Source organism: Salmo trutta, chromosome 17 (assembly GCF_901001165.1).
Source record: "Salmo trutta chromosome 17, fSalTru1.1, whole genome shotgun sequence".
In the NCBI taxonomy this organism is placed as follows: Eukaryota; Metazoa; Chordata; class Actinopteri; order Salmoniformes; family Salmonidae; genus Salmo; species Salmo trutta.
Window position 1 is genome coordinate 765,583 of NC_042973.1, and position 24,465 is coordinate 790,047.

At 47.9% G+C, this 24,465-nt stretch overlaps 1 protein-coding gene across 1 annotated transcript; it reads left to right on the plus strand.

The window, feature by feature from the left end:
* Nucleotides 1–1,085: 1,085 nt before the first annotated feature.
* Nucleotides 1,086–19,759, plus strand: nit2 (nitrilase family, member 2). Its single transcript, XM_029695327.1, has 10 exons — nucleotides 1,086–1,193; nucleotides 1,916–2,034; nucleotides 2,371–2,491; nucleotides 3,073–3,164; nucleotides 4,367–4,460; nucleotides 7,402–7,476; nucleotides 7,680–7,758; nucleotides 16,766–16,864; nucleotides 17,295–17,350; nucleotides 19,281–19,759. Exons 1-10 carry the CDS (start codon nucleotides 1,166–1,168, stop codon nucleotides 19,373–19,375), a joined length of 858 nt encoding a protein of 285 aa, XP_029551187.1. The 5' UTR covers nucleotides 1,086–1,165; the 3' UTR covers nucleotides 19,376–19,759.
* The last annotated feature ends 4,706 nt before the right edge of the window (nucleotides 19,760–24,465 follow it).

The following is a 24,465-nucleotide window of genomic DNA, read 5'->3' on the forward strand; positions in this document are numbered from 1 at the left end:
GTATCAGCAGTAGTATTAACATTAGCAGTAGTATTAACATTAGCAGTAGTATTAGTTGTTGTAACAGTAGTAGTAGTAGTAGTAGTAGTAACAGTAGTAGAAGTAGTAGTAGTAATAGTAACAGTAGTAGTAGTAGCCGCAGCAGTATTAGTATTAGTAGTAGTAGCAACAGTAGTAGTAGTAGCAGGTGCTGTAGTAGTAGTAGTAGTAGTAGTAGCAGCAGCATTATTATTAGTAGTAGTAGTGTGGCATATGAAGAAGCTGATTAAACAGCATGATCACAGGTGCACCTTGTGCTGGGGAGAGAAAAAAGGCCACTCTAAAACATGCAGTTTTGTCACACAACACAATGCCACAGATGTCTGAAGTTTTGAGGGAGCGTGCAACCGTAGACCACATGTAACAACGCCAGGCCAGGACCTCCACATCCGGCTTCTTCACCTGCGGGATCATCTGAAACCAGCCACCTGGACAGCTGATAAAACTCAGGAGTATTTATGTCTGTAATAAGCGTTTTTTTTGTGGGGAAAAACCCATTGTGATTGGCTGGATGCGCCCATGCCCAGTCATTTGAAATCCATAGATTAGGGCCTAATTAATTTATTTCAATTTACTGATTTGCTTATATGAACTGTAACTCAGTAAAATCGTTGAAATTGTTGCATGTTGTGTTTATATTTTTGGTTCAGTATATACAGTATCTAATCTCACCCCTGCATTTGTTTTTCCTATTCAACATTTGGAACCACTATAACCAGCATGTTGTTGAAATGTGTGTGTTTAAAAAATGAAGATTAGGGTTAATGTTAGGATTAGGTTTCACAGAAGACTTTAAGAAGAGAGAAATGGTAGAAAGAGGCGGGGTTTATGACTTAGTGGCTGTGGTAACTAGTGACAACCGTTCCACAGAAAGATCGGCCCAATCGGTCAGAGACACAGAGGTACAATAACAACCGCCCTGCTATAATGACAATCAATTAATTATAGTGGCATCTGCTGACCGGTTGGGCTAGCCAGCTACATATGCGCATAAACTGAACTAAGTGCTTGAACTAAAACAAAAGACCTTTATTTTGAAAGATGTCCAGCATAGACCCGGAAGAAGAGATGTTTTTCCACGTTCATATTATGAGAACACGAATCCTGCAAATTGCTGCAAGCACTGATGTCTCTATTGGCCAAGACAATGTCTAGTAAGTAGAAAGAGCTGCCTATTGAAGCAGAACTGGCTTTTACAGGTGACAATATTAGCTGTATTTTCGAGCTAGCTATGTTGAGAGTTCCAGCTCAAATGTGCATTACTGCTCGTGTTGCCATTGGCTCTGTTGTTGACAGCTGAAAATAGGCAAGTGTTTATTTTCAATGCATGTAGTAAAGTTGTAGAAGTTGAAATCGATGTACACCTGTGCAGTCTTCACTTATATTTTTGACCTTTTAGCAGATGCTGTTATCCAGGGCGACTACAGGAGTAGTCGGGGTTAAGCGCCTTGCTCAAGTCCACTGACTTATCTTTTTTTAACCTAGTCGGCTCAGGGAGTCGAACCAGCGACTTTAAAATACTCCCACCATGACCCCTTGTTGATCACTGTATTATTGACTGTATGTTTGTTTTACTCCATGTGTATCTCTGTGTTGTATGTTGTCGAACTGCTTTGCTTTATCTTGGCCAGGTCGCAGTTGTAAATGAGAACTTGTTCTCAACTGGCCTACCTGGTTAAATAAAGGTTCAGGGTTATATATATAATATATAAATACCTGGTTAAATAAAGGTGAAATTAAAAAAAAATGGTAGTGTCTGGTCATTGACCTTGAGCGGGATTATGTAATGGGCATAGCCAGCATTTTTATTTGCATATCATGGCAGAGTTTTTAAACATTGGCGTCTGAATGGTGACCATTTTGTTTCTGCCCCCAGAGTTCCGTCTAGCAGTGGTCCAGCTACATGTGACCAAGGTCAAAGTTGACAACCTCTCCAGAGCCCGGGGGCTGATCAAAGAAGCAGCTGCACAAGGGGCCAAAGTGGTGGTCTTACCTGTGAGTCCACCACCCCCTTTTTACTCTTCTGAAATGTTTAGTGGTGATGGGCCACACCATGAGCCTGGTTCCTCTCTAGATGTCTTTCTTCTAGGGAGTTTTTCCCGGCCACTGTGCTCTCTCTTTGTGGTCTAGGCGGGGGCTACCATAAAGCACTCTGTGACAACTGCTGATGGGAAATATGATTTGATTTCCATCAGTGGAACAATTGATCTATTTTTCCAGGAATTAATATTGACTTGTTTTATTGTTGATTGACTTCTCATTAGAAAGGTCACTGTGCCAATTGTTTCCCATAATACCATCCAAACATATTGATTATATTTCCATGTACAGGAGTGCTTCAACTCCCCCTATGGAACTGGCTTCTTCCCTGAGTATGCAGAGAAGATCCCTGGAGAGTCCAGTCAGGTTCTGTCTGAGGCAGCCAAGGAGAGCCAGGTGTATCTGGTGGGAGGTGAGAGGAACTCTGGACAACTGTTGGGACTGTCCCCGTAGCTGGACAGCCGTTGGGACTGTCCCCGTAGCTGGACAGCCGTTGGGACTGTCCCCGTAGCTGGACACAGCAGTATAGGCATAGTGGACAGTAGACTGAAAGCAGCTCTTTAGTAGGCTCTGATTAAATGATGTGTGTTGATATATGAGCTGTGTGTCGATATATGAGCTGTGTGTCGATATATGAGCTGTGTGTCGATATATGAGCTGTGTGTCGATATATGAGCTGTGTGTCGATATATGAGCTGTGTGTCGATATATGAGCTGTGTGTCGATATATGAGCTGTGTGTCGATATATAAGCTGTGTGTCGCTATATGAGCTGTGTGTCGCTATATGAGCTGTGTGTCGCTATATGAGCTGTGTGTCGCTATATGAGCTGTGTGTCGATATATGAGCTGTGTGTTAATGAGCTGTGTGTTGATATATGAGCTGTGTGTTGATATATGAGCTGTGTGTCGATATATGAGCTGTGTGTTGATATATGAGCTGTGTGTTAAACAGTGGGCTGTGATGTGTTAATGAGATGTATTGGTCTATTCAGGCTCCATCCCTGAGGAGGATGATGGAGGGAAGCTGTATAACACCTGTCCAGTGTTTGGACCTGACGGCAGCCTGGTGCTCAAACACCGGAAGGTAGGAACCTGGTGCTCCAACACCGGAAGGTAGAAACCGGAACCTGGTGCACAAACACCGGAAGGTAGGAACCTGGTGCACAAACACCGGAAGGTAGGAACCTGGTGCACAAACACCGGAAGGTAGGAACCTGGTGCACAAACACCGGAAGGTAGGAACCTGGTGCACAAACACCGGAAGGTAGGAACCTGGTGCACAAACACCGGAGGTAGGACACTGGTGCACAAACACCGGAAGGTAGGAACCTGGTGCACAAACACCGGAAGGTAGGAACCTGGTGCACAAACACCGGAAGGTAGGAACCTGGTGCACAAACACCAGAAGGTAGGAACCTGGTGCTCAAACACAGGAAGGTAGGAACCTGGTGCTCAAACACAGGAAGGTAGGAACCTGGTGCTCAAACACAGGAAGGTAGAAACAGGAACATGGTGCTCAAACACAGGAAGGTAGAAACAGGAACATGGTGCTCAAACACCGGAAGGTAGGAACCTGGTGCTCAAACACCGGAAGGTAGGAACCTGGTGCTCAAACACCGGAAGGTAGAAACAGGAACCTGGTGCTCAAACACAGGAAGGTAGAAACAGGAACCTGGTGCTCAAACACCGGAAGGTAGAAACCTGGTGCTCAAACACCGGAAGGTAGAAACCTGGTGCTCAAACACCGGAAGGTAGAAACCTGGTGCTCAAACACCGGAAGGTAGAAACCTGGTGCTCAAACACCGGAAGGTAGAAACCTGGTGCTCAAACACAGGAAGGTAGGAACCTGGTGCTCAAACACCGGAAGGTAGGAACCTGGTGCTCAAACACAGGAAGGTAGAAACAGGAACCTGGTGCTCAAACACAGGAAGGTAGAAACAGGAACCTGGTGCTCAAACACAGGAAGGTAGAAACAGGAACATGGTGCTCAAACACCGGAAGGTAGAAACCTGGTGCTCAAACACAGGAAGGTAGGAACCTGGTGCTCAAACACCGGAAGGTAGGAACCTGGTGCTCAAACACCGGAAGGTAGGAACCTGGTGCTCAAACACCGGAAGGTAGGAACCTGGTGCTCAAACACCGGAAGACAGGGACAAGGGACATATACATGTATAACACATGCATACAGTATGACTCCAACTTTATGAGGGGAGAAATGCTTTCACAGGACACTGGCTGCATTTGAGTACCATACATTCTTTATATTTACCACTGTTCCTCTTGAAGATCCACCTCTTTGACATCGACGTTCCAGGGAAGATCCGTTTCCAGGAGTCAGAGACACTGAGCCCAGGGAGCAACCTGTCAATGTTCGACACACGTGAGTCTCTGAGTCTGCGTCCCAAATGGCAGCCTATTCCCTATGTAGTCAAATCAAATTATATTTGCCACATGCACCGAATACAACATGTGTAGACCTTACAGTGAAATGCTTACTTACAAGCCCTTAACCTCAGGCTTTCGAGTGGCGCAGCGGTCTAAGGTACTGTATCTCAGTGCAAGAGGCGTCACTACAGACCCTTGTTTGATTCCAGGCTGTATCACAACCAGCCGTGATTGGGAGTCTCATAGGGCGGCGCACAATTGGCCCAGCGTCGTCCGGGTTTGGCCGGGTTAGGCCGTCATTGTAAATAAGAATTTGTTCTTAACTGACTTGCCTAGTTAAATAAAGGTTAAATAAAAAAAGAAAAACAACAATACAGTTAAAAAATATATATACTAAATAAACTAAAGTAACATGATCAAATAACAAGACTATATAAAGTGCCTTTTTCATGAATGTCTTGGTGTGTTTGGACCATGTTAGTTTGTTGGTGATGTGGACAACAACGAACTTGAATCTCTCGACCCGCTCCACTACAGCCCTGTTGATGTGAATGGGGGCGTGTTCAGCCCTCCTTTTCCTGTAGTCCACAATCTGCTCCTTTATCTTGCTCACATTGTGGGAGAGGTTGTTGTCCTGGCACCACATGGTCAGGTCTCTGACCTCCTCCCTATAGGCTGTCTCATCGTTGTCGGGGATCAGGCCTACCACGGTTGTCGTCAGCAAACTTATTGATGGTGTTGGAGACGTGCTTGGCCATGCAGTCGTGGGTGAACAGGAAGTACAGGAGGGGACTAAGCACGCACCCCCGAGGGGCCCCCATGTTGAGGATCAGTGTGGCGGATGTGTTGTTTCCGACCCTCACCACCTGGGGGCAGCCCGTCAGGAAGTCCAGGATCCAGTTGCAGAGGGAGGTGTTTAGTCCCAGGGTCCTTAGCTTAGTGATGAGTTTTGAGGGCACTATGGTGTTGAACGCTGAGCTGTAGTCAATGAATAGCATTCTCACATAGGTGTTCCTTTTGTCCAGGTGGGAAAGGCCGGTGTGGAGTGCAATAGAGATTGATGTGGATCTGTTGGGGCTGTATGTGAATTGGAGTGGGTCATTTAGGTAGGTTACCTTAGTGTTCTTGGGCACAGGGACTATGGTGGTCTGCTTGAAACATGTTGGTATTACAGACTCAGTCAGGGACAGGTTGAAAATGTTAGTGAAGACACTTGCCAGTTGGTCAGCGCATGCTCGCAGTACACGTCCTGGTAATCCGTCTGGCCCAGCGGCCTTGTGAATGTTGACCTGTTTAAAGGTCTTGCTCACATCTGCTACGGAGAGCGTGATCACACAGTCATCCGGAACAGCTGGTGCTCTCATGCATATTTCAGTGTTATTTGTCTCGAAGCGAGCATAAAAGGCATTTAGCCTGTCTGGTAGGCTCGCATCACTGGGCAGCTCCTTGCTGGATTTCCCTTTGTTGTCCGTAATAGTTTGCAAGCCCTGACACATCCAAGAGCGTCAGAGCAAGTGTAGTAGGATTCGATCTTAGTCCTGTATTGATGCTTTTCCTGTTTGATGGTTCGTCTGAGGGCATAATGGGATTTCTTATAAGCGTCCGGATTAGTGTCCCACTCCTTGAAGCGGCAGCTCTACCCTTTAGCTCAGTGTGGATGTTGCCTGTAATCCATGGCTTCTAGTTGGGGTAAGTACGTACGGTCACTGTGGGGACGACGTCATCAATGCACTTATTGATAAAGCCAGTGACTGAGGTGGTGTATTCCTCAGTGCCATTGGATGAATCCCGGAACATATTCCAGTCTGTGCAGCAAAACAGTCCTGTAGCGTAGCATCCGCGTCATCTGACCACTTCCGTATTGATCGAGTCTCTGGTACTTCCTGCTTTAGTTTTTGCTTGTACACAGGAATCAGGAGGATAGAGTTATGGTCAGATTTGCCAAATGGAGGGTGAGGGAGAGCTTTGTACGCGCCTCTGTGTTTGGAGTAAAGGTGGCCTAGAGTTTTTTATTTTTATTTTTTTCCCTCTGGTTGCACATTTAACATGCTGGTAGAAATTAGGTAAGACGGATTTAAGTTTTCCTGCAGTAAAGTCCCCGGCCACTAGGAGCGCCACCTATGGATGAGCAGTTTGCTTATGGCCCTATACAGCTCGTTGAGTGCGGTCTTAGTGCCAGCATTGGTTTGTGGTGGTAAATCGACAGCGATGGAAAAATATAGATGAAAACTCTCTTTGTAAATAGTGTGGTGTACAGCTTATCATGAGGTACTCTACCTCAGGCAAGCAGCTGTTATTGACAAATAGATCAGATCGCCACCCCTTGTCTTAACGGATGCAGCTGTTCTGTCTTGCCGATACACGGAAAACTCAGCCAACTGTATATTATACATGTCGTTGTTCAGCCACGACTCGGTGAAACATAAGATATTACAGTTTTTAATGTCCCGTTGGTAGGATAGTCTTGACGGAGCTCATCCAGTTTATTCTCCAATGATTGCACGTTGGCCAATGGGACGGATGGTAGAGGTGGGTTACCCACTTGGTGACGAATTGTGCACTTTTGACCAGTAATAGGGTGTCACTTGGGACGCAACACTTTTCACATAGTGCCACCTCCAAACCTGCATTGTAGCATGCTGGGTATAGTCTGGTAAGTTACTGTGTATTGGGTTAACTCTAACCCTGTGTTACTGTGTATTGGGTTAACTCTAACCCCGTGTTACTGTGTATTGGGTTAACTCTAACCCCGTGTTACTGTGTATTGGGTTAACTCTAACCCCGTGTTACTGTGTATTGGGTTAACTCTAACCCCGTGTTACTGTGTATTGGGTTAACTCTAACCCCGTGTTACTGTGTATTGGGTTAACTCTAACCCCGTGTTACTGTGTATTGGGTTAACTCTAACTAGCCCTTCTCTGTCATGTCTCCTCTAGCATACTGCAGGGTGGGTGTAGGGATCTGCTATGACATGAGGTTTGCAGAGCTGGCCCAACTCTACTCTAAGAAAGGTGAGGGTAACATGGTGACTGCTGCGCTGAGCTGTGCAAGTCTTACCAACCTGGTAACCATTGTAGGTAGAGGGGCAGAAAGGATCCTGAAGGGGCATGTATATTAAAAACAATATGAAGTAGGGAATGTATTGATGTTGCAATGAATTAACCGTGGGCAGACCTGGACAGTGAGGATGTTGTTGTTTTCTGTGTTCCATCAGGATGCCAGCTGTTGGTCTACCCTGGAGCCTTCAACATGACCACCGGGCCGGCCCACTGGGAACTGCTGCAGAGAGGAAGGTTGGTGAACATCTTCTATTAAGTCATTTTCCATTTTTAAACCATTTGCTGTGTCCTGCTCACTGGCTCTTTTCTGCCCACGCCGTCGTAAAGGCTGTGAGACGCCGGTAGAGTCACGCCGTCCTGAGACACCGGTAGAGTCACGCCGTCCTGAGACACCGGTAGAGACACGCCGTCCTAAAGGCTGTGAGACACCAGTAGAGTCACGCCGTCCTAAAGGCTGTGAGACACCGGTAGAGTCACGCCGTCCTGAGACACCGGTAGAAACACGCCGTCCTAAAGGCTGTGAGACACCGGTAGAGACACGCCGTCCTGAGACACCGGTAGAGTCACGCCGTCCTAAAGGCTGTGAGACGCCGGTAGAGTCACGCCGTCCTAAAGGCTGTGAGACGCCGGTAGAGTCACGCCGTCCTAAAGGCTGTGAGACACCGGTAGAGTCACGCCGTCCTAAAGGCTGTGAGACGCCGGTAGAGTCACGCCGTCCTAAAGGCTGTGAGACGCCGGTAGAGACACGCCGTCCTAAAGGCTGTGAGACGCCGGTAGAGACACGCCGTCCTGAGACACCGGTAGAGTCACGCCGTCCTAAAGGCTGTGAGACGCCGGTAGAGACACGCCGTCCTAAAGGCTGTGAGACACCGGTAGAGACACGCCGTCCTGAGACACCGGTAGAGTCACGCCGTCCTAAAGGCTGTGAGACGCCGGTAGAGACACGCCGTCCTAAAGGCTGTGAGACGCCGGTAGAGACACGCCGTCCTAAAGGCTGTGAGACGCCGGTAGAGTCACGCCGTCCTAAAGGCTGTGAGACGCCGGTAGAGTCACGCCGTCCTAAAGGCTGTGAGACGCCGGTAGAGTCACGCCGTCCTAAAGGCTGTGAGACGCCGGTAGAGTCACGCCGTCCTAAAGGCTGTGAGACGCCGGTAGAGTCACGCCGTCCTAAAGGCTGTGAGACGCCGGTAGAGTCACGCCGTCCTAAAGGCTGTGAGACGCCGGTAGAGTCACGCCGTCCTAAAGGCTGTGAGACGCCGGTAGAGTCACGCCGTCCTGAGACACCGGTAGAGTCACGCCGTCCTAAAGGCTGTGAGACACCAGTAGAGTCACGCCGTCCTGAGACACCGGTAGAGTCACGCCGTCCTAAAGGCTGTGAGACACCGGTAGAGTCACGCCGTCCTAAAGGCTGTGAGACACCGGTAGAGTCACGCCGTCCTGAGACACCGGTAGAGTCACGCCATCCTGAGACACCGGTAGAGACACGCCGTCCTAAAGGCTGTGAGACACCGGTAGAGACACGCCGTCCTGAGACACCGGTAGAGTCACGCCGTCCTAAAGGCTGTGAGACACCGGTAGAGACACGCCGTCCTAAAGGCTGTGAGACACCGGTAGAGACACGCCGTCCTGAGACACCGGTAGAGACACGCCGTCCTAAAGGCTGTGAGACACCGGTAGAGTCACGCCGTCCTAAAGGCTGTGAGACACCGGTAGAGTCACGCCGTCCTAAAGGCTGTGAGACACCGGTAGAGTCACGCCGTCCTGAGACACCGGTAGAGACGCCGTCCTGAGACACCGGTAGAGTCACGCCGTCCTGAGACACCGGTAGAGACACGCCGTCCTAAAGGCTGTGAGACACCGGTAGAGACACGCCGTCCTGAGACACCGATAGAGTCACGCCATCCTAAAGGCTGTGAGACACCGGTAGAGACACACCGGTAGAGACACGCCGTCCTAAAGGCTGTGAGACACCGGTAGAGACACACCGGTAGAGACACGCCGTCCTAAAGGCTGTGAGACACCGGTAGAGACACGCCGTCCTGAGACACCGGTAGAGACACGCCGTCCTGAGACACCGGTAGAGACACGCCGTCCTAAAGGCTATGAGACAACGGTAGAGACACGCCGTCCTGAGACACCGGTAGAGACATGCCGTCCTAAAGGCTGTGAGACACCGGTAGAGACACGCCGTCCTGAGACACCGGTAGAGTCACGCCGTCCTAAAGGCTGTGAGACACCGGTAGAGACACGCCGTCCTAAATGGTGCTGGTCATTGATTATTGATTGCCATTATCATTAGTATGTATCTATTTATCCTGCTACCGGTCACTATTACTCCTGTTTACATGTATATAAACTCAGCAAAAAAAGAAACGTCTTCTCACTGTCAACTGCGTTTATTTTCAGCAAACTTAACATGTGTAAATATTTGTATGAACATAACAAGATTCAACAACTGAGACATAAACTGAACAAGTTCCACAGACATGTGACTAACAGAAATGGAATAATGTGTCCCTGAACAAAGGGGGGGTCAAAATCAAAAGTAACAGTCAGTATCTGGTGTGGCCACCAGCTGCATTAAGTACTGCAGTGCATCTCCTCCTCATGGACTGCACCAGATTTGCCAGTTCTTGCTGTGAGATGTTACCCCACTCTTCCACCAAGGCACCTGCAAGTTCCTGGACATTTCTGGGGGGGAATGGCCCTAGCCCTCACCCTCCGATCCAACAGGTCCCAGACGTGCTAAATGGGATTGAGATCCGGGCTCTTCGCTGGCCATGGCAGAACACTGACATTCCTGTCTTGCAGGAAATCACACACAGAACGAGCAGTATGGGTGGTGGCATTGTCATGCTGGAGGGTCATGTCAGGATGAGCCTGCAGGAAGGGTACCACGAGGGAGGAGGATGTCTTTCCTGTAACGCACAGCGTTGAGATTGCCTGCAATGACAACAAGCTCAGTCCGATGATGCTGTGACGCACCGCCCCAGAACATGAAGGACCCTCCACCTGAAACCGATGATCACCCCTGGTGAGACAAAACCGTGACTCGTCAGTGAAGAGCACTTTTTGCCAGTCCTGTCTGGCCCAGCAACGGTGGGTTTGTGCCCATAGGCGACGTTGTTGCCGGTGATGTCTGGTGAGGACCTGCCTTACAACAGGCCTACAAGCCCTCAGTCCAGCCTCTCTCAGCCTATTGCGGACAGTCTGAGCACTGATGGAGGGATTGTGCGTTCCTGGTGTAACTCGGGCAGTTGTTGTTGCCATCCTGTACCTGTCCCGCAGGTGTGATGTTCGGATGTTCCGATCCTGTGCAGGTGTTGTTACACGTGGTCTGCCACTGCGAGGACGATCAGCTGTCCGTCCTGTCTCCCTGTAGCACTGTCTTAGGCGTCTCACGGTACGGACATTGCAATTTATTGCCCTGGCCACATCTGCAGTCCTCATACCTCCTTGCAGCATGCCTAAGGCGCGTTCACGCAGATGAGAAGGGACCCTGGGCATCTTTCTTCTGGTGTTTTTCAAAGTCAGTAGAAAGGCCTCTTTAGTGTCCTAAGTTTTCATAACTGTGACCTTAATTGCCTACCGTGTGTAAGCTGTTAGTGTCTTAACGACCGTTCCACAGGTAAACAAGCATGGGAAACAGTGTCTAAACCCTTTACAATGAAGATCTGTAATGTTATTTGGATTTTTTGAATTATCTTTGAAAGACAAGGTCCTGAAAAAGGGACGTTTATTTTTTTGCTGAGTTTATTACCATTACTATCTATCTATTTATCCTGCCACTGGTCACTATTACTCCTGTCGACATGTACACTACCGTTCAAAAGTTTGGGGTCACTGAAATTTATAAGGCCAGCATCCCGGAGTCGCCTCTTCACTGTTGACGTTGAGACTGGTGTTTTGTTGGTACTATTTAATAAAGCTGCCAGTTGAGGACTTGAGGCGTCTGTTTCTCAAACTAGACACTCTAATGTACTTGTCCTCTTGCTCAGTTGTGCACCGGGGCCGCCCACTCCTCATTCTATTGTGGTTAGGGCCAGTTTGCTCTGTTCTGTGAAGGGAGTAGTACACAGCGTTGTACGAGATCTTCAGTTTCTTGGCAATTTCCCGCATGGAATAGCTTTCATTTCTCAGAACAAGAATAGACTGACGAGTTTCAGAAGAAAGGTCTTTGTTTCTGGCCATTTTGAGCCTGTAATCAAACCCACAAATGCTGATGCTCCAGATACTCAACTAGTCTAAAGAAGGCCAGTTTTATTGCTTCTTTAATCAGACAACAGTTTTCAGCTGTGCTAACATGATTGCAAAAGGGTTTTCTAATGATCAATTAGCCTTTTAAAATTATTAACATGGATTAGCCAACACAACGTGCCATTGAAACACAGGAGTGATGGTTGCTGATAATGGGCCAGAAACAAAGTCTATGTAGATATTTCATTCAAAATCAGCCGTTTCCAGCTACAATAGTCATTTACAACATTACAATGTTTACACTGTATTTCTGACCAATTTGTTATTTTTCTTTCAAAAACAAGGACATTTCTAAGTGACCCCAAACTTCTGAACAGTAGTGTATATATTACCATAGTATTTATATATTCCTGCTACCAGTCACTTTTCAGCCCTGTTTACATGTGTATCCAAATACCAGTCACTTTTTACATGTATATAGCCAGCAGCATACCACCCTGCATCCCACTGCTGGCTTGCATCTGAAGCTAAGCCGGGTTGGTCCTGGTCAGTCCCTGGATGGGAGACCAGATGCTGCTGGAAGTGGTGTTGGAGGGCCAGTAGGAGGCACTCTTTCCTCTGGTCTAAAACAATATCCCACTACCCCAGGGCAGTGATTGGGCCCAATGCCCCAGGGCAGTGATTCTGCCCTGTGTAGGATGCTGTCTTTCAGATGGGATGTTAAACAGGTGTCCTGACTCTCTGAGGTCATTAAAGATCCCATGGCACTTATCATAGAGTAGGGGTGTTAACCCCTGGTGTCCTGGCTAAATTCCCAGTCTGGCACTCATACCATCACGGTCACCTAATCATCCCCAGCTTACAATTGGCTCATTCATTTCCCCTCCTCTCCCCTGTAACTATTCCCCAGGTCATTGCTGTAAATGAGAATGTGTTCTCAGTTGATTTACCTGGTAAAATAATAAATATCCTGCTACCAGTCACTTTTCAGCCCTGTTTACATGTATATCCTGCGCTACCAGTCACTTTTCAGCCCTGTTTACATGTGTATCCTACTATCACGCACACACACCCACAGACTCACACTAACTTTCACACTGCATCGCAGTGCCACTAGAGATCCTGGTTCGTGTCCGGGCTCAGATCCTGGTTCATGTCTGGGCTCAGATCCTGGTTCGTGTCCTGGTTCGTGTCCGGGCTCAGATCCTGGTTCGTGTCCTGGTTCGTGTCCGGGCTCAGATCCTGGTTCGTGTCTGGGCTCAGATCCTGGTTCATGTCTGGGCTCAGATCCTGGTTCGTGTCCTGGTTCGTGTCCGGGCTCAGATCCTGGTTCATGTCTGGGCTCAGGTCCTGGTTCGTGTCTGGGCTCTGATCCTGGTTCGTGTCCGGGCTCTGATCCTGGTTCGTGTCCAGGCTCTGTTGCAGCTGGCCGCGACCGGGAGACCCAGCGTCGTCCGGGTTAGGGGAGGGTTTGACCCAGCGTCGTCCGGGTTAGGGGAGGGTTTGGCCCAGCGTCGTCCGGGTTAGGGGAGGGTTTGACCCAGCGTCGTCCGGGTTAGGGGAGGGTTTGGCCCAGCGTCGTCCGGGTTAGGGGAGGGTTTGGCCCAGCGTCGTCCGGGTTAGGGGAGGGTTTGACCCAGCGTCGTCCGGGTTAGGGGAGGGTTTGACCCAGCGTCGTCCGGGTTAGGGGAGGGTTTGACCCAGCGTCGTCCGGGTTAGGGGAGGGTTTGACCCAGCGTCGTCCGGGTTAGGGGAGGGTTTGGCCCAGCGTCGTCCGGGTTAGGGGAGGGTTTGGCCCAGCGTCGTCCGGGTTAGGGGAGGGTTTGGCCCAGCGTCGTCCGGGTTAGGGGAGGGTTTGGCCCAGCGTCGTCCGGGTTAGGGGAGGGTTTGGCCCAGCGTCGTCCGGGTTAGGGGAGGGTTTGACCCAGCGTCGTCCGGGTTAGGGAAGGGTTTGGCCCAGCGTCGTCCGGGTTAGGGGAGGGTTTGGCCCAGCGTCGTCCGGGTTAGGGGAGGGTTTGGCCCAGCGTCGTCCGTGTTAGGGGAGGGTTTGACCCAGCGTCGTCCGGGTTAGGGGAGGGTTTGGCCCAGCGTCGTCCGGGTTAGGGGAGGGTTTGGCCCAGCGTCGTCCGGGTTAGGGGAGGGTTTGACCCAGCGTCGTCCGGGTTAGGGGAGGGTTTGACCCAGCGTCGTCCGGGTTAGGGGAGGGTTTGGCCCAGCGTCGTCCGGGTTAGGGGAGGGTTTGACCCAGCGTCGTCCGGGTTAGGGGAGGGTTTGACCCAGCGTCGTCCGGGTTAGGGGAGGGTTTGGCCCAGCGTCGTCCGGGTTAGGGGAGGGTTTGGCCCAGCGTCGTCCGGGTTAGGGGAGGGTTTGACCCAGCGTCGTCCGGGTTAGGGGAGGGTTTGGCCGGCAGGAATGTTCATGTCCCATCGCGCTCTAGCGACACCTGTGGCGGGCCGGGCGCAGAAATACAATGAACCACCTACAGACTCACATACACACATCCACCACCACTTATGCTGCTGCCATACAGGGCCTTTCTCCTAACCCCTGGCTGCATGTACATACAGGGCCTTTCTCCTAACCCCTGGCTGCATGTACATACAGGGCCTTTCTCCTAACCCCTGGCTGCATGTACATACAGGGCCTTTCTCCTAACCCCTGGCTGCATGTACATACAGGGTCTTTCTCCTAACCCCTGGCTGCATGTACATACAGGGTCTTTCTCCTAACCCCTGGCTGCATGTACATACAGGGTCTTTCTCCTAACCCCTGGCTGCATGTACATACAGGGTCTTTCTCCTAACCCCTGGCTGCATGTACATACAGGGCCTTTCTCCTAACCCCTGGCTGCATGTACATACAGTGCCTTTCTCCTAACCCCTGGCTGCATGTACATACAGGGTCTTTCTCCTAACCCCTGGCTGCATGTACATACAGGGCCTTTCTCCTAACCCCTGGCTGCATGTACATACAGGGCCTTTCTCCTAACCCTGGCTGCATGTACATACAGGGCCTTTCTCCTAACCCCTGGCTGCATGTACATACAGGGCCTTTCTCCTAACCCCTGGCTGCATGTACATACAGGGTCTTTCTCCTAACCCCTGGCTGCATGTACATACAGGGCCTTTCTCCTAACCCCTGGCTGCATGTACATACAGGGCCTTTCTCCTAACCCCTGGCTGCATGTACATACAGGGTCTTTCTCCTAACCCCTGGCTGCATGTACATACAGGGTCTTTCTCCTAACCCCTGGCTGCATGTACATACAGTGCCTTTCTCCTAACCCCTGGCTGCATGTACATACAGGGTCTTTCTCCTAACCCCTGGCTGCATGTACATACAGGGTCTTTCTCCTAACCCCTGGCTGCATGTACATACAGGGCCTTTCTCCTAACCCCTGGCTGCATGTACATACAGGGCCTTTCTCCTAACCCCTGGCTGCATGTACATACAGGGCCTTTCTCCTAACCCCTGGCTGCATGTACATACAGGGCCTTTCTCCTAACCCCTGGCTGCATGTACATACAGGGCCTTTCTCCTAACCCCTGGCTGCATGTACATACAGGGCCTTTCTCCTAACCCCTGGCTGCATGTACATACAGGGCCTTTCTCCTAACCCCTGGCTGCATGTACATACAGGGCCTTTCTCCTAACCCCTGGCTGCATGTACATACAGGGCCTTTCTCCTAACCCCTGGCTGCATGTACATACAGTGCCTTTCTCCTAACCCCTGGCTGCATGTACATACAGGGTCTTTCTCCTAACCCCTGGCTGCATGTACATACAGGGCCTTTCTCCTAACCCCTGGCTGCATGTACATACAGGGCCTTTCTCCTAACCCCTGGCTGCATGTACATACAGGGCCTTTCTCCTAACCCCTGGCTGCATGTACATACAGGGCCTTTCTCCTAACCCCTGGCTGCATGTACATACAGGGTCCTTTCTCCTAACCCCTGGCTGCATGTACATACAGTGCCTTTCTCCTAACCCCTGGCTGCATGTACATACAGTGCCTTTCTCCTAACCCCTGGCTGCATGTACATACAGGGTCCTTTCTCCTAACCCCTGGCTGCATGTACATACAGGGCCTTTCTCCTAACCCCTGGCTGCATGTACATACAGGGTCTTTCTCCTAACCCCTGGCTGCATGTACATACAGGGTCTTTCTCCTAACCCCTGGCTGCATGTACATACAGGGCCTTTCTCCTAACCCCTGGCTGCATGTACATACAGGGCCTTTCTCCTAACCCCTGGCTGCATGTACATACAGGGCCTTTCTCCTAACCCCTGGCTGCATGTACATACAGGGCCTTTCTCCTAACCCCTGGCTGCATGTACATACAGGGTCTTTCTCCTAACCCCTGGCTGCATGTACATACAGGGCCTTTCTCCTAACCCCTGGCTGCATGTACATACAGGGCCTTTCTCCTAACCCCTGGCTGCATGTACATACAGGGCCTTTCTCCTAACCCCTGGCTGCATGTACATACAGGGCCTTTCTCCTAACCCCTGGCTGCATGTACATACAGGGCCTTTCTCCTAACCCCTGGCTGCATGTACATACAGGGCCTTTCTCCTAACCCCTGGCTGCATGTACATACAGGGCCTTTCTCCTAACCCCTGGCTGCATGTACATACAGGGTCTTTCTCCTAACCCCTGGCTGCATGTACATACAGGGCCTTTCTCCTAACCCCTGGCTGCATGTACATACAGTGTCAACCAGTGTTTTTCTCTGCAAATTTGGTACTGGCCCAGACCCAGACCCTGTATGTAGCTTCTACTATATTGAATACTGAACTGTTGGGTCGGCAACTTAAACTTGAATTGCGCAAAAATGTAAGCCACCAGCAGGGGGGGGGGGTCTCTGAAACATGCCGAACGAACGGCAGATGGATGGCAGATGAACGGTAGAGAAACATTTGCTGCGGTGTGTGTGTGGTCCTTAACTCAGACTCTCGTCTGTCTCTCTCCCTACCAGGGCGGTTGATAACCAGGTGTGTGTGGTCCTTAACTCAGACTCTCGTCTGTCTCTCTGCCTACCAGGGCGGTTGATAACCAGGTGTACGTGGCCACGGCTTCCCCTGCCAGAGACGAGACAGCCTCCTACGTGGCCTGGGGTCACAGCACTGTTGTTAGTCCCTGGTGAGTACTAGACAGCCTGGGGTCACAGCACTGTCGTTAGTCCCTGGTGAGTACTAGACAGCCTGGGGTCACAGCACTGTTGTTAGTCCCTGGTGAGTACTAGACAGCCTGGGGTCACAGCACTGTTGTTAGTCCCTGGTGAGTACTAGACAGCCTGGGGTCACAGCACTGTTGTTAGTCCCTGGTGAGTACTAGACAGCCTGGGATCACAGCACTGTTGTTAGTCCCTGGTGAGTACTAGACAGCCTGGGATCACAGCACTGTTGTTAGCCAGCACATACTGTCTGTTTTCTACTGTTTTCTCTGAAGGCGGCAGTATTTTTGTCTGTGTGGTTGCCACAGAGACCAGTCATGTCCTGTGTACAGAATGTGTTTTATTGGATGTGTGATGTGATTGAAAGCATTTCTAACAGTTACATTATCATGACAGGGGAGAGGTGATATCTAAGGCGGGGTCTGAAGAGACTGTTGTTTACGCAGACATTGGTGAGTGGTACCAGAGTGGTTCTGTGTGACTGAGTGGTTCTAAACCGCTTTGTGAACCAGCACTATTATCTAATGTAACTGTAGTTTGAGCCAGCATCATTATCTAATGTAACTGTAGTTTGATTCAGCACCATTATCTAATGTGACTGTAGTTTGAGCCAGCACCATTATCCATTGACTAATTTAACTGTAGTTTGAGCCAGCATCATTATCTAATGTAACTTTAGTTTGAGCCAGCACCATTATCCATTGAGTAACTAGTTTGAGCCAGCACCATTATCTAATGTGACTGTAGTTTGAGCCAGCACCATTATCTAATGTGACTGTAGTTTGAGCCAGCACCATTATCCATTGAGTAACTAGTTTGACCCAGCATCATTATCTAATGTGACTGTAGTTTGAGCCAGCACCATTATCTAATGTAACTGTAGTTTGAGCCAGCATCATTATGTAATGTGACTGTAGTTTAGCCAGCACCATTATCTAATGTGACTGTAGTTTGAACCAGCACCATTATCTAATGTGACTGTAGTTTGATTCAGCACCATTATCCATTGACTAATTTAACTGTAGTTTGAGCCAGCATCATTATCTAATGTGAATGTAGTTTGAGCCAGCACCATTATCCATTGACTAATTTAACTGTAGTTTGAGCCAGCATCATTATCTAATGTGACTGTAGTTTGAGCCAGCACCATTATCCATTGAGTAACTAGTTTGAGCCAGCATCATTATCTAATGTGACTGTAGTTTGAGCCAGCACCATTATCTAATGTAAGTGTAGTTTGAGCCAGCACCATTATCCATTGACTAATTTAACTGTAGTTTGAGCCAGCATCATTATCTAATGTGACTGTAGTTTGAGCCAGGACCATTATCCATTGACTAATTTAACTGTAGTTTGAGCAAGCATCATTATCTAATGTGACTGTAGTTTGAGCCAGCACCATTATCCATTGAGTAACTAGTTTGAGCCAGCATCATTATCTAATGTAACTTTAGTTTGAGCCAGCACCATTATCCATTGAGTAACTAGTTTGAGCCAGCATCATTATCTAATGTCACTGTAGTTTGAGCCAGCACCATTATCTAATGTGACTGTAGTTTGAGCCAGCACCATTATCCATTGACTAATTTAACTGTAGTTTGAGCCAGCATCATTATCTAATGTGACTGTAGTTTGAGCCAGCATCATTATCTAATGTGACTGTCGTTTGAGCCAGCATCATTATCTAATGTGACTGTAGTTTGAGCCAGCACCATTATCCATTGAGTAACTAGTTTGAGCCAGCATCATTATCTAATGTGACTGTAGTTTGAGCCAGCACCATTATCCATTGACTAATTTAACTGTAGTTTGACCCAGCATCATTATCTAATGTGACTGTAGTTTGAGCCAGCATCATTATCTAATGTGACTGTAGTTTGAGCCAGCATCCTTATCTAATGTGACTGTAGTTTGAGCCAGCATCCTTATCTAATGTGACTGTAGTTTGAGCCAGCATCATTATCTAATGTGACTGTAGTTTGAGCCAGCACCATTATCTAATGTGACTGTAGTTTGAGCCAGCACCATTATCTAATGTGACTGTAGTTTGAGCCAGCATCATTATCTAATGTGACTGTAGTTTGAGCCAGCATCATTATCTAATGTAACTAGTTTGAGCCAGCATCATTATCTAATGTAACTGTAGTTTCAGCCAGCATCATTATCTAATGTAACTGTAGTTTGAGCCAGCACCATTATCTAATGTGACTGTAGTTTGATTCAGCAACATTATCTAATGTGACTGTAGTTTGATTCAGCAACATTATCTAATGTGACTGTAGTTTGATTCAGCACCATTATCCATTGTGACTAATGTGACTGTAGTTTACTTGAGCTAATCAGTGTCCTGACCTCTCCCTATGTGGTCTGTGTGTTTTTCAGACCTGCAGTATTTGGCCAATGTTCGTCAACAGATCCCCATCACAGCCCAACGCCGTAGTGACCTCTACACTGTGAACGCAGTGCAGGAGGGATGAACTTTAACCCCTGAACCCTTAGCTATGAGAAACTGAGTCAATCAGGAGTTACAGTAAACAGACCTGTCTGTCTATTCTTGGTGAGAAATTGATAGCTGGAGAATGAGTGTTGGCTACACAGTTGTTTGCGCCTACAATACATGATTCCACTGTGACTTACAGTGGAGTAACAGTAGCAGCTGTGAGAGATTCTGTGTAATCAGTAAATGCACTCTGAGGTGATTTTCAAGGTGCATGTAATAAAGCACATTATCTTAGATGGAACCATTTTACATTAGAGGATGTATGTCCTCTCTAATTTACACAAAGATATTATATTCTTTGTATAACATCTGTTTCCAAATCTACATCCAGTTCAATTAAATTCATTTTTGTCAAGAAAAAGTATTTCTGTCTGCTCTGTTCTGGTTTTAAAACATCAGCTATTCTGAGCATCTCCAGTTACTGTAGGCTATTTCAATCTCTTCATCATGACAAGATCAAAACGCATCAAACGGACGAGATACATCACAACCGGCTTGTCTCTTTTATTTCTGCAGGAAACGCACTGTATCTGTCTATAACAAAGATCATTATCGTTGCACGAAACACAGTATCTGTCTATAACAAAGATCATTATCGTTGCAAGAAACACAGTATCTGTCTATAACAAAGATCATTATCGCTGCAAGAAACACAGTATCTGTCTATAACAAAGATCATTATCGCTGCAAGAAACACAGTATCTGTCTATAACAAAGATCATTATCGCTGCACGAAACACAGTATCTGTCTAACAAAGATCATTATCGCTGCACGAAACACTATCTTTTATATAACCAAGATCCATAATTATCAGGGAGTGCCGTGTGTAGAGAGAAGTAGGAAGTGAGGTAGGAGGGGTACTGTAGGTACCTGGCCATTGTAAGAACAGGGATGGTCAACGTGATCCAAACAACAGTAAGCAACACTATCATTATGCCCACACTCTGGTATTCACTTAAAGAGGCAATCTGCCGTTGTTTCATCCATACCCATTCATTCTGGACGAATAAACGCATCGTGCTTAGTTCAACTGTCTTACCCCATCAGAACACAAAATATTAGAGCTCTATTCAATCAGATCTGCTTTAGCCCACGTCTACATCAGAGGAGGCTGGTGAGGGGAGGACGGCTCATAATAAAGGCTGGAATGGAGCGAATCAAATAGTTATTTGTCGCATGTGGTGGATACATGTGTAGACCTCACAGTGAAATGCTTACAAGCTCCTTAACCAACAGTGCAGTTTAAAGGAAAAAATAACACGTGTTTGATACCATTAAAGAGCATGGCGCTGACAGATGGCCGCCTCGCTTCGAGTTCTTAGGAAACTATGCAGTATTTTTTGGTTGTTGTTGTATGTATTATTTCTTACATTGTTACCCCAGGAAATCTTAAGTCTTATTACATACAGCCGGGAAGAATTATTGAATAAAAGCGCAACGTCAACTTACCAACATTACGACCAGGAATATGACTTTCCCGAAGTGGATCTTCTGTTCGCACCACCACCCAGGACAATGGAGCTAATTCCAGTAGGCGATCCAAAACAACGACGTTGCAGAAGTGGTTAACGACTCATGGTGTAATCATAACAACATACAGGAACTCAAGTCCTTCTGCTCACCCAATCTAGAATTCCTTACAATCAAGTGGCAGCCATTTTAACTACCAAGAGAATTCTCAACAGTTATAGTCACAGCTGTAGCAGACACCAAGACTCAAGCAGAGACCAAGATGGCCATCAAGGAACTTCACTGGACTATATGCAAACTGGAAACCATACATCCTGAGGCTGCATTTATTGTAGCTGGGGATTTTAACAAAGCAAATTTGAGAACAAGTCTACCTAAATTCTATCAGCATATTGATTGTACGACACGGAGGGCTAATACTCTCGACCACTGCTACTCTAACTTCCGAGATGCATACAAAGCCCTCCCATGCCCTCCCTTCGCCAAATCTGACCACGATGCCATCTTGCTCGTTCCGTCTTATAGGCAGAAACTCAAACAGGATATACCAGTGACGAGAACCATTCAACGCTGGTCCGACCAATTGGAAGCCACGCTTCAAGATTGTTTTGATCACGAGGACTGGAATATGTTCCGGTCAGCCTCAGAGAACATCATTAATCTACACGCTGACTCGGTGAATGCGTTTATAAAGAAGTGCGTTGGAGATGTTGTTCCCACTGTGACTATTAAAACCTACCCTAACCAGAAACCATGGATGGATGGCGGCATTTGCACAAAACTGAATGCGCAAACCACCGCAATTAACCATGGAAAGAGGTCTGGGAATACAGTGCCTTGCAAAAGTATTCACCCCCTTGGCGTTTTTCCTATTTTGTTGCATTACAACCTGTAATTTAAATGGATTTTATTTGGATTTCATGTAATGGACATAAACAAAATAGTCCAAATTGGTGAAGTGAAATGAAAAAAATAACTTGTTATGAAATAATTCTAAAAATGTAAAACGGAAAAGTGGTATTCACCCCCTTTGCTATGAAGTCCCTAAAATAAGATCTGGTGCAACCAATTACCCTCAGAAGTCTCAGAATTTAATTAAATAAAGTCCACCTATGTGCAATCTAAGTGTCACATGATCTCAGTATATATACACCAGTTCTGAAAGGCCCCAGAGTCTGCAATACCACTAAGCAATGGGAACCACCAAGCAAGCGGCATCATGAAGACCAAGGAGCTCTCCAAACAGGTCAGGGACAAAGTTGTGGAGAAGTACAGATCAGGGTTGGGTTATAAAAAAATATCAGAAACTTTGAACATTACACGGAGCACCATTATATCCATTATTAGAAAATGGAAAGAATATAGCACCACAACAAACCTGCCAAGAGAGGGGTGCCCACCAAAACTCACAGACCAGGCAAGGAGGGCATTAATCAGAGGGGAAGAGTGGCCAGAAAAAAGCCATTGCTTAAAGAAAAAAATAAGCAAACACGTCTGGTGTTCGCCAAAAGGCATGTGGGAGACTCCCCAAACATATGGAAGAAGGTACTCTAGTCAGATGAGACAAAAATGTAGCTTTTTGGCCATCAAGGAAAACACTATGTCTGGCACAAACCCAACACCTCTTATCACCCCGAGAACACCATCCCCACAGTGAAGCATGGTGGTGGCAGCATCATGCTGTGGGGATGTTTTTCATCGGCAGGGACTGGGAAACTGATCAGAATTGAAGGAATGATGGACGACGCTAAATAAAGGGAAATTCTTGAGGGAAACCTGTTTCAGTCTTCCAGAGATTTGAGACTGGGACGGAGGTTCACTTTCCAGCAGGACAATGACCCTAAGCATACTTCTAAAGCAACACTCGAGTGGTTTAAGGGGAAACATTTAAATGTCTTGGAATGGCCTAGTCCAAGCCCAGACCTCAATCCAATTGAGAATCTGTGGTATGACTTAAAGATTGCTGTACACCAGTGGAACCCATCCAACTTGAAGAAGCTGGAGCAGTTTTGCCTTGAAGAATGGGCAAAAATCCCAGTGGCTAGATGTGCCAAGCTTATTGAGACATACCCTAAGAGACTTGCAGCTGTAATTGCTGCAAAAGGTGGCTCTACAAAGTATTGACGTTGGGGGGGGTGAATAGTTATGCACGCTCAAGTTTTCAGTTTCTTTGTCTTATTTCGAGTTTGTTTAACAATAAAAAAAAAGTGCATCTTCAAAGTAGGCATGTTGTGTAAATCAAATGATAGAAACCCCCCAAAAACCTATTTTAATTCCAGGTTGTAAGGCAACAAAATAGGAAAAATGCCAAAGGCACTGTATGTCTGAATATTAACAGTGTAGCTATTCCCTCCACAAGGCAAGCAAAATGCCAGTACAGGGACAAGGTGGAGTCGCAATTCAACGGCTCAGACACGAGACATCTGGAAATATGGCTGAATATAAACAGTGTAGTTATTCCCTACGCAAGCAATCAAACAAGCAAAATGCCAGTACAGGGACAAGGTGGAGTCGCAATTCAACGGCTCAGACACGAGACGTATGTGGCAGGGTCTACAGGAAATCACGGACTACAAAAAGAACTCCAACCACATCATGGACACCGACGTTACGCTTCCAGACAAACTAAACACCTTCTTTGCCTACTTTGAGGATAATACAGTGCCACCGTCGTGGCTCGCTAACAAGGACTGCCACCCCCCCTCTCCTTCTCCGTGGTTGACGTGAGTAAAACATTTAAACGTGTTAACCCTCGACAAGGCTGTTGGCGCAGACGGCATCCCTAGCCGTGTCCTCAAAGCATGCGCAGACCAGCTGGCTGGTGTGTTTACGGACATATTCAATCGCTCTCTATCCCAGTCTGTTGTCCCCACATGCTTCAAGATGGCTACCATTGTTCCTGTACCCAAGAAGGCAAAGATAACTGAACTAAATGACTACCGCCCCGTAGCACTCACTTCTGCCATCATGAAGGGCTTTGAGAGACTAATCAAGGATCATATCACCTCCACCTTACTGGCCACCCTAGACCCACTTCAGTTTGCATACCGCCCCAACAGGTCCACAGACGACGCAATTGCCATCACACTGCACACTGCCCTATCCCATCTGGACAAAAGGAATACCTATGTAAGAATGCTGTTCATTGACTACAGCTCAGCATTCAACACCATAGTACCCTCCAAGCTTGAGGCCCTGGGTCTCAACCCTGCCCTGTACAATTAGGCCCTGGACATTCCGACGGGCCGCCACCAGGTGGTGAAGGTAAGAAACAACATCTCCACTTCACTGTCCCTCAACACTGGGACGCCACAAGGGTGCGTGCTCAGCCCCCTCCTGTACTCCCAGTCCACCCACGACTGCGTGGCCATGCACGCCTCCAACTCAATCATTAAGTTTGCAGACGATACAACAGTAGTGGGCTTGATTACCAACAATGACGAGACAGCCTACAGGGAGGAGGTGAGGGCACTCGGAGTGTGGTGTCAGGAGTGTGGTGTCACTCAACGTCAACAAAACAAAGGAGATGATCGTGGACTTCAGGAAACAGCAGAGGGAGCACCCGCCTATCCACATTGAAGGGACAGCAGTTTAGA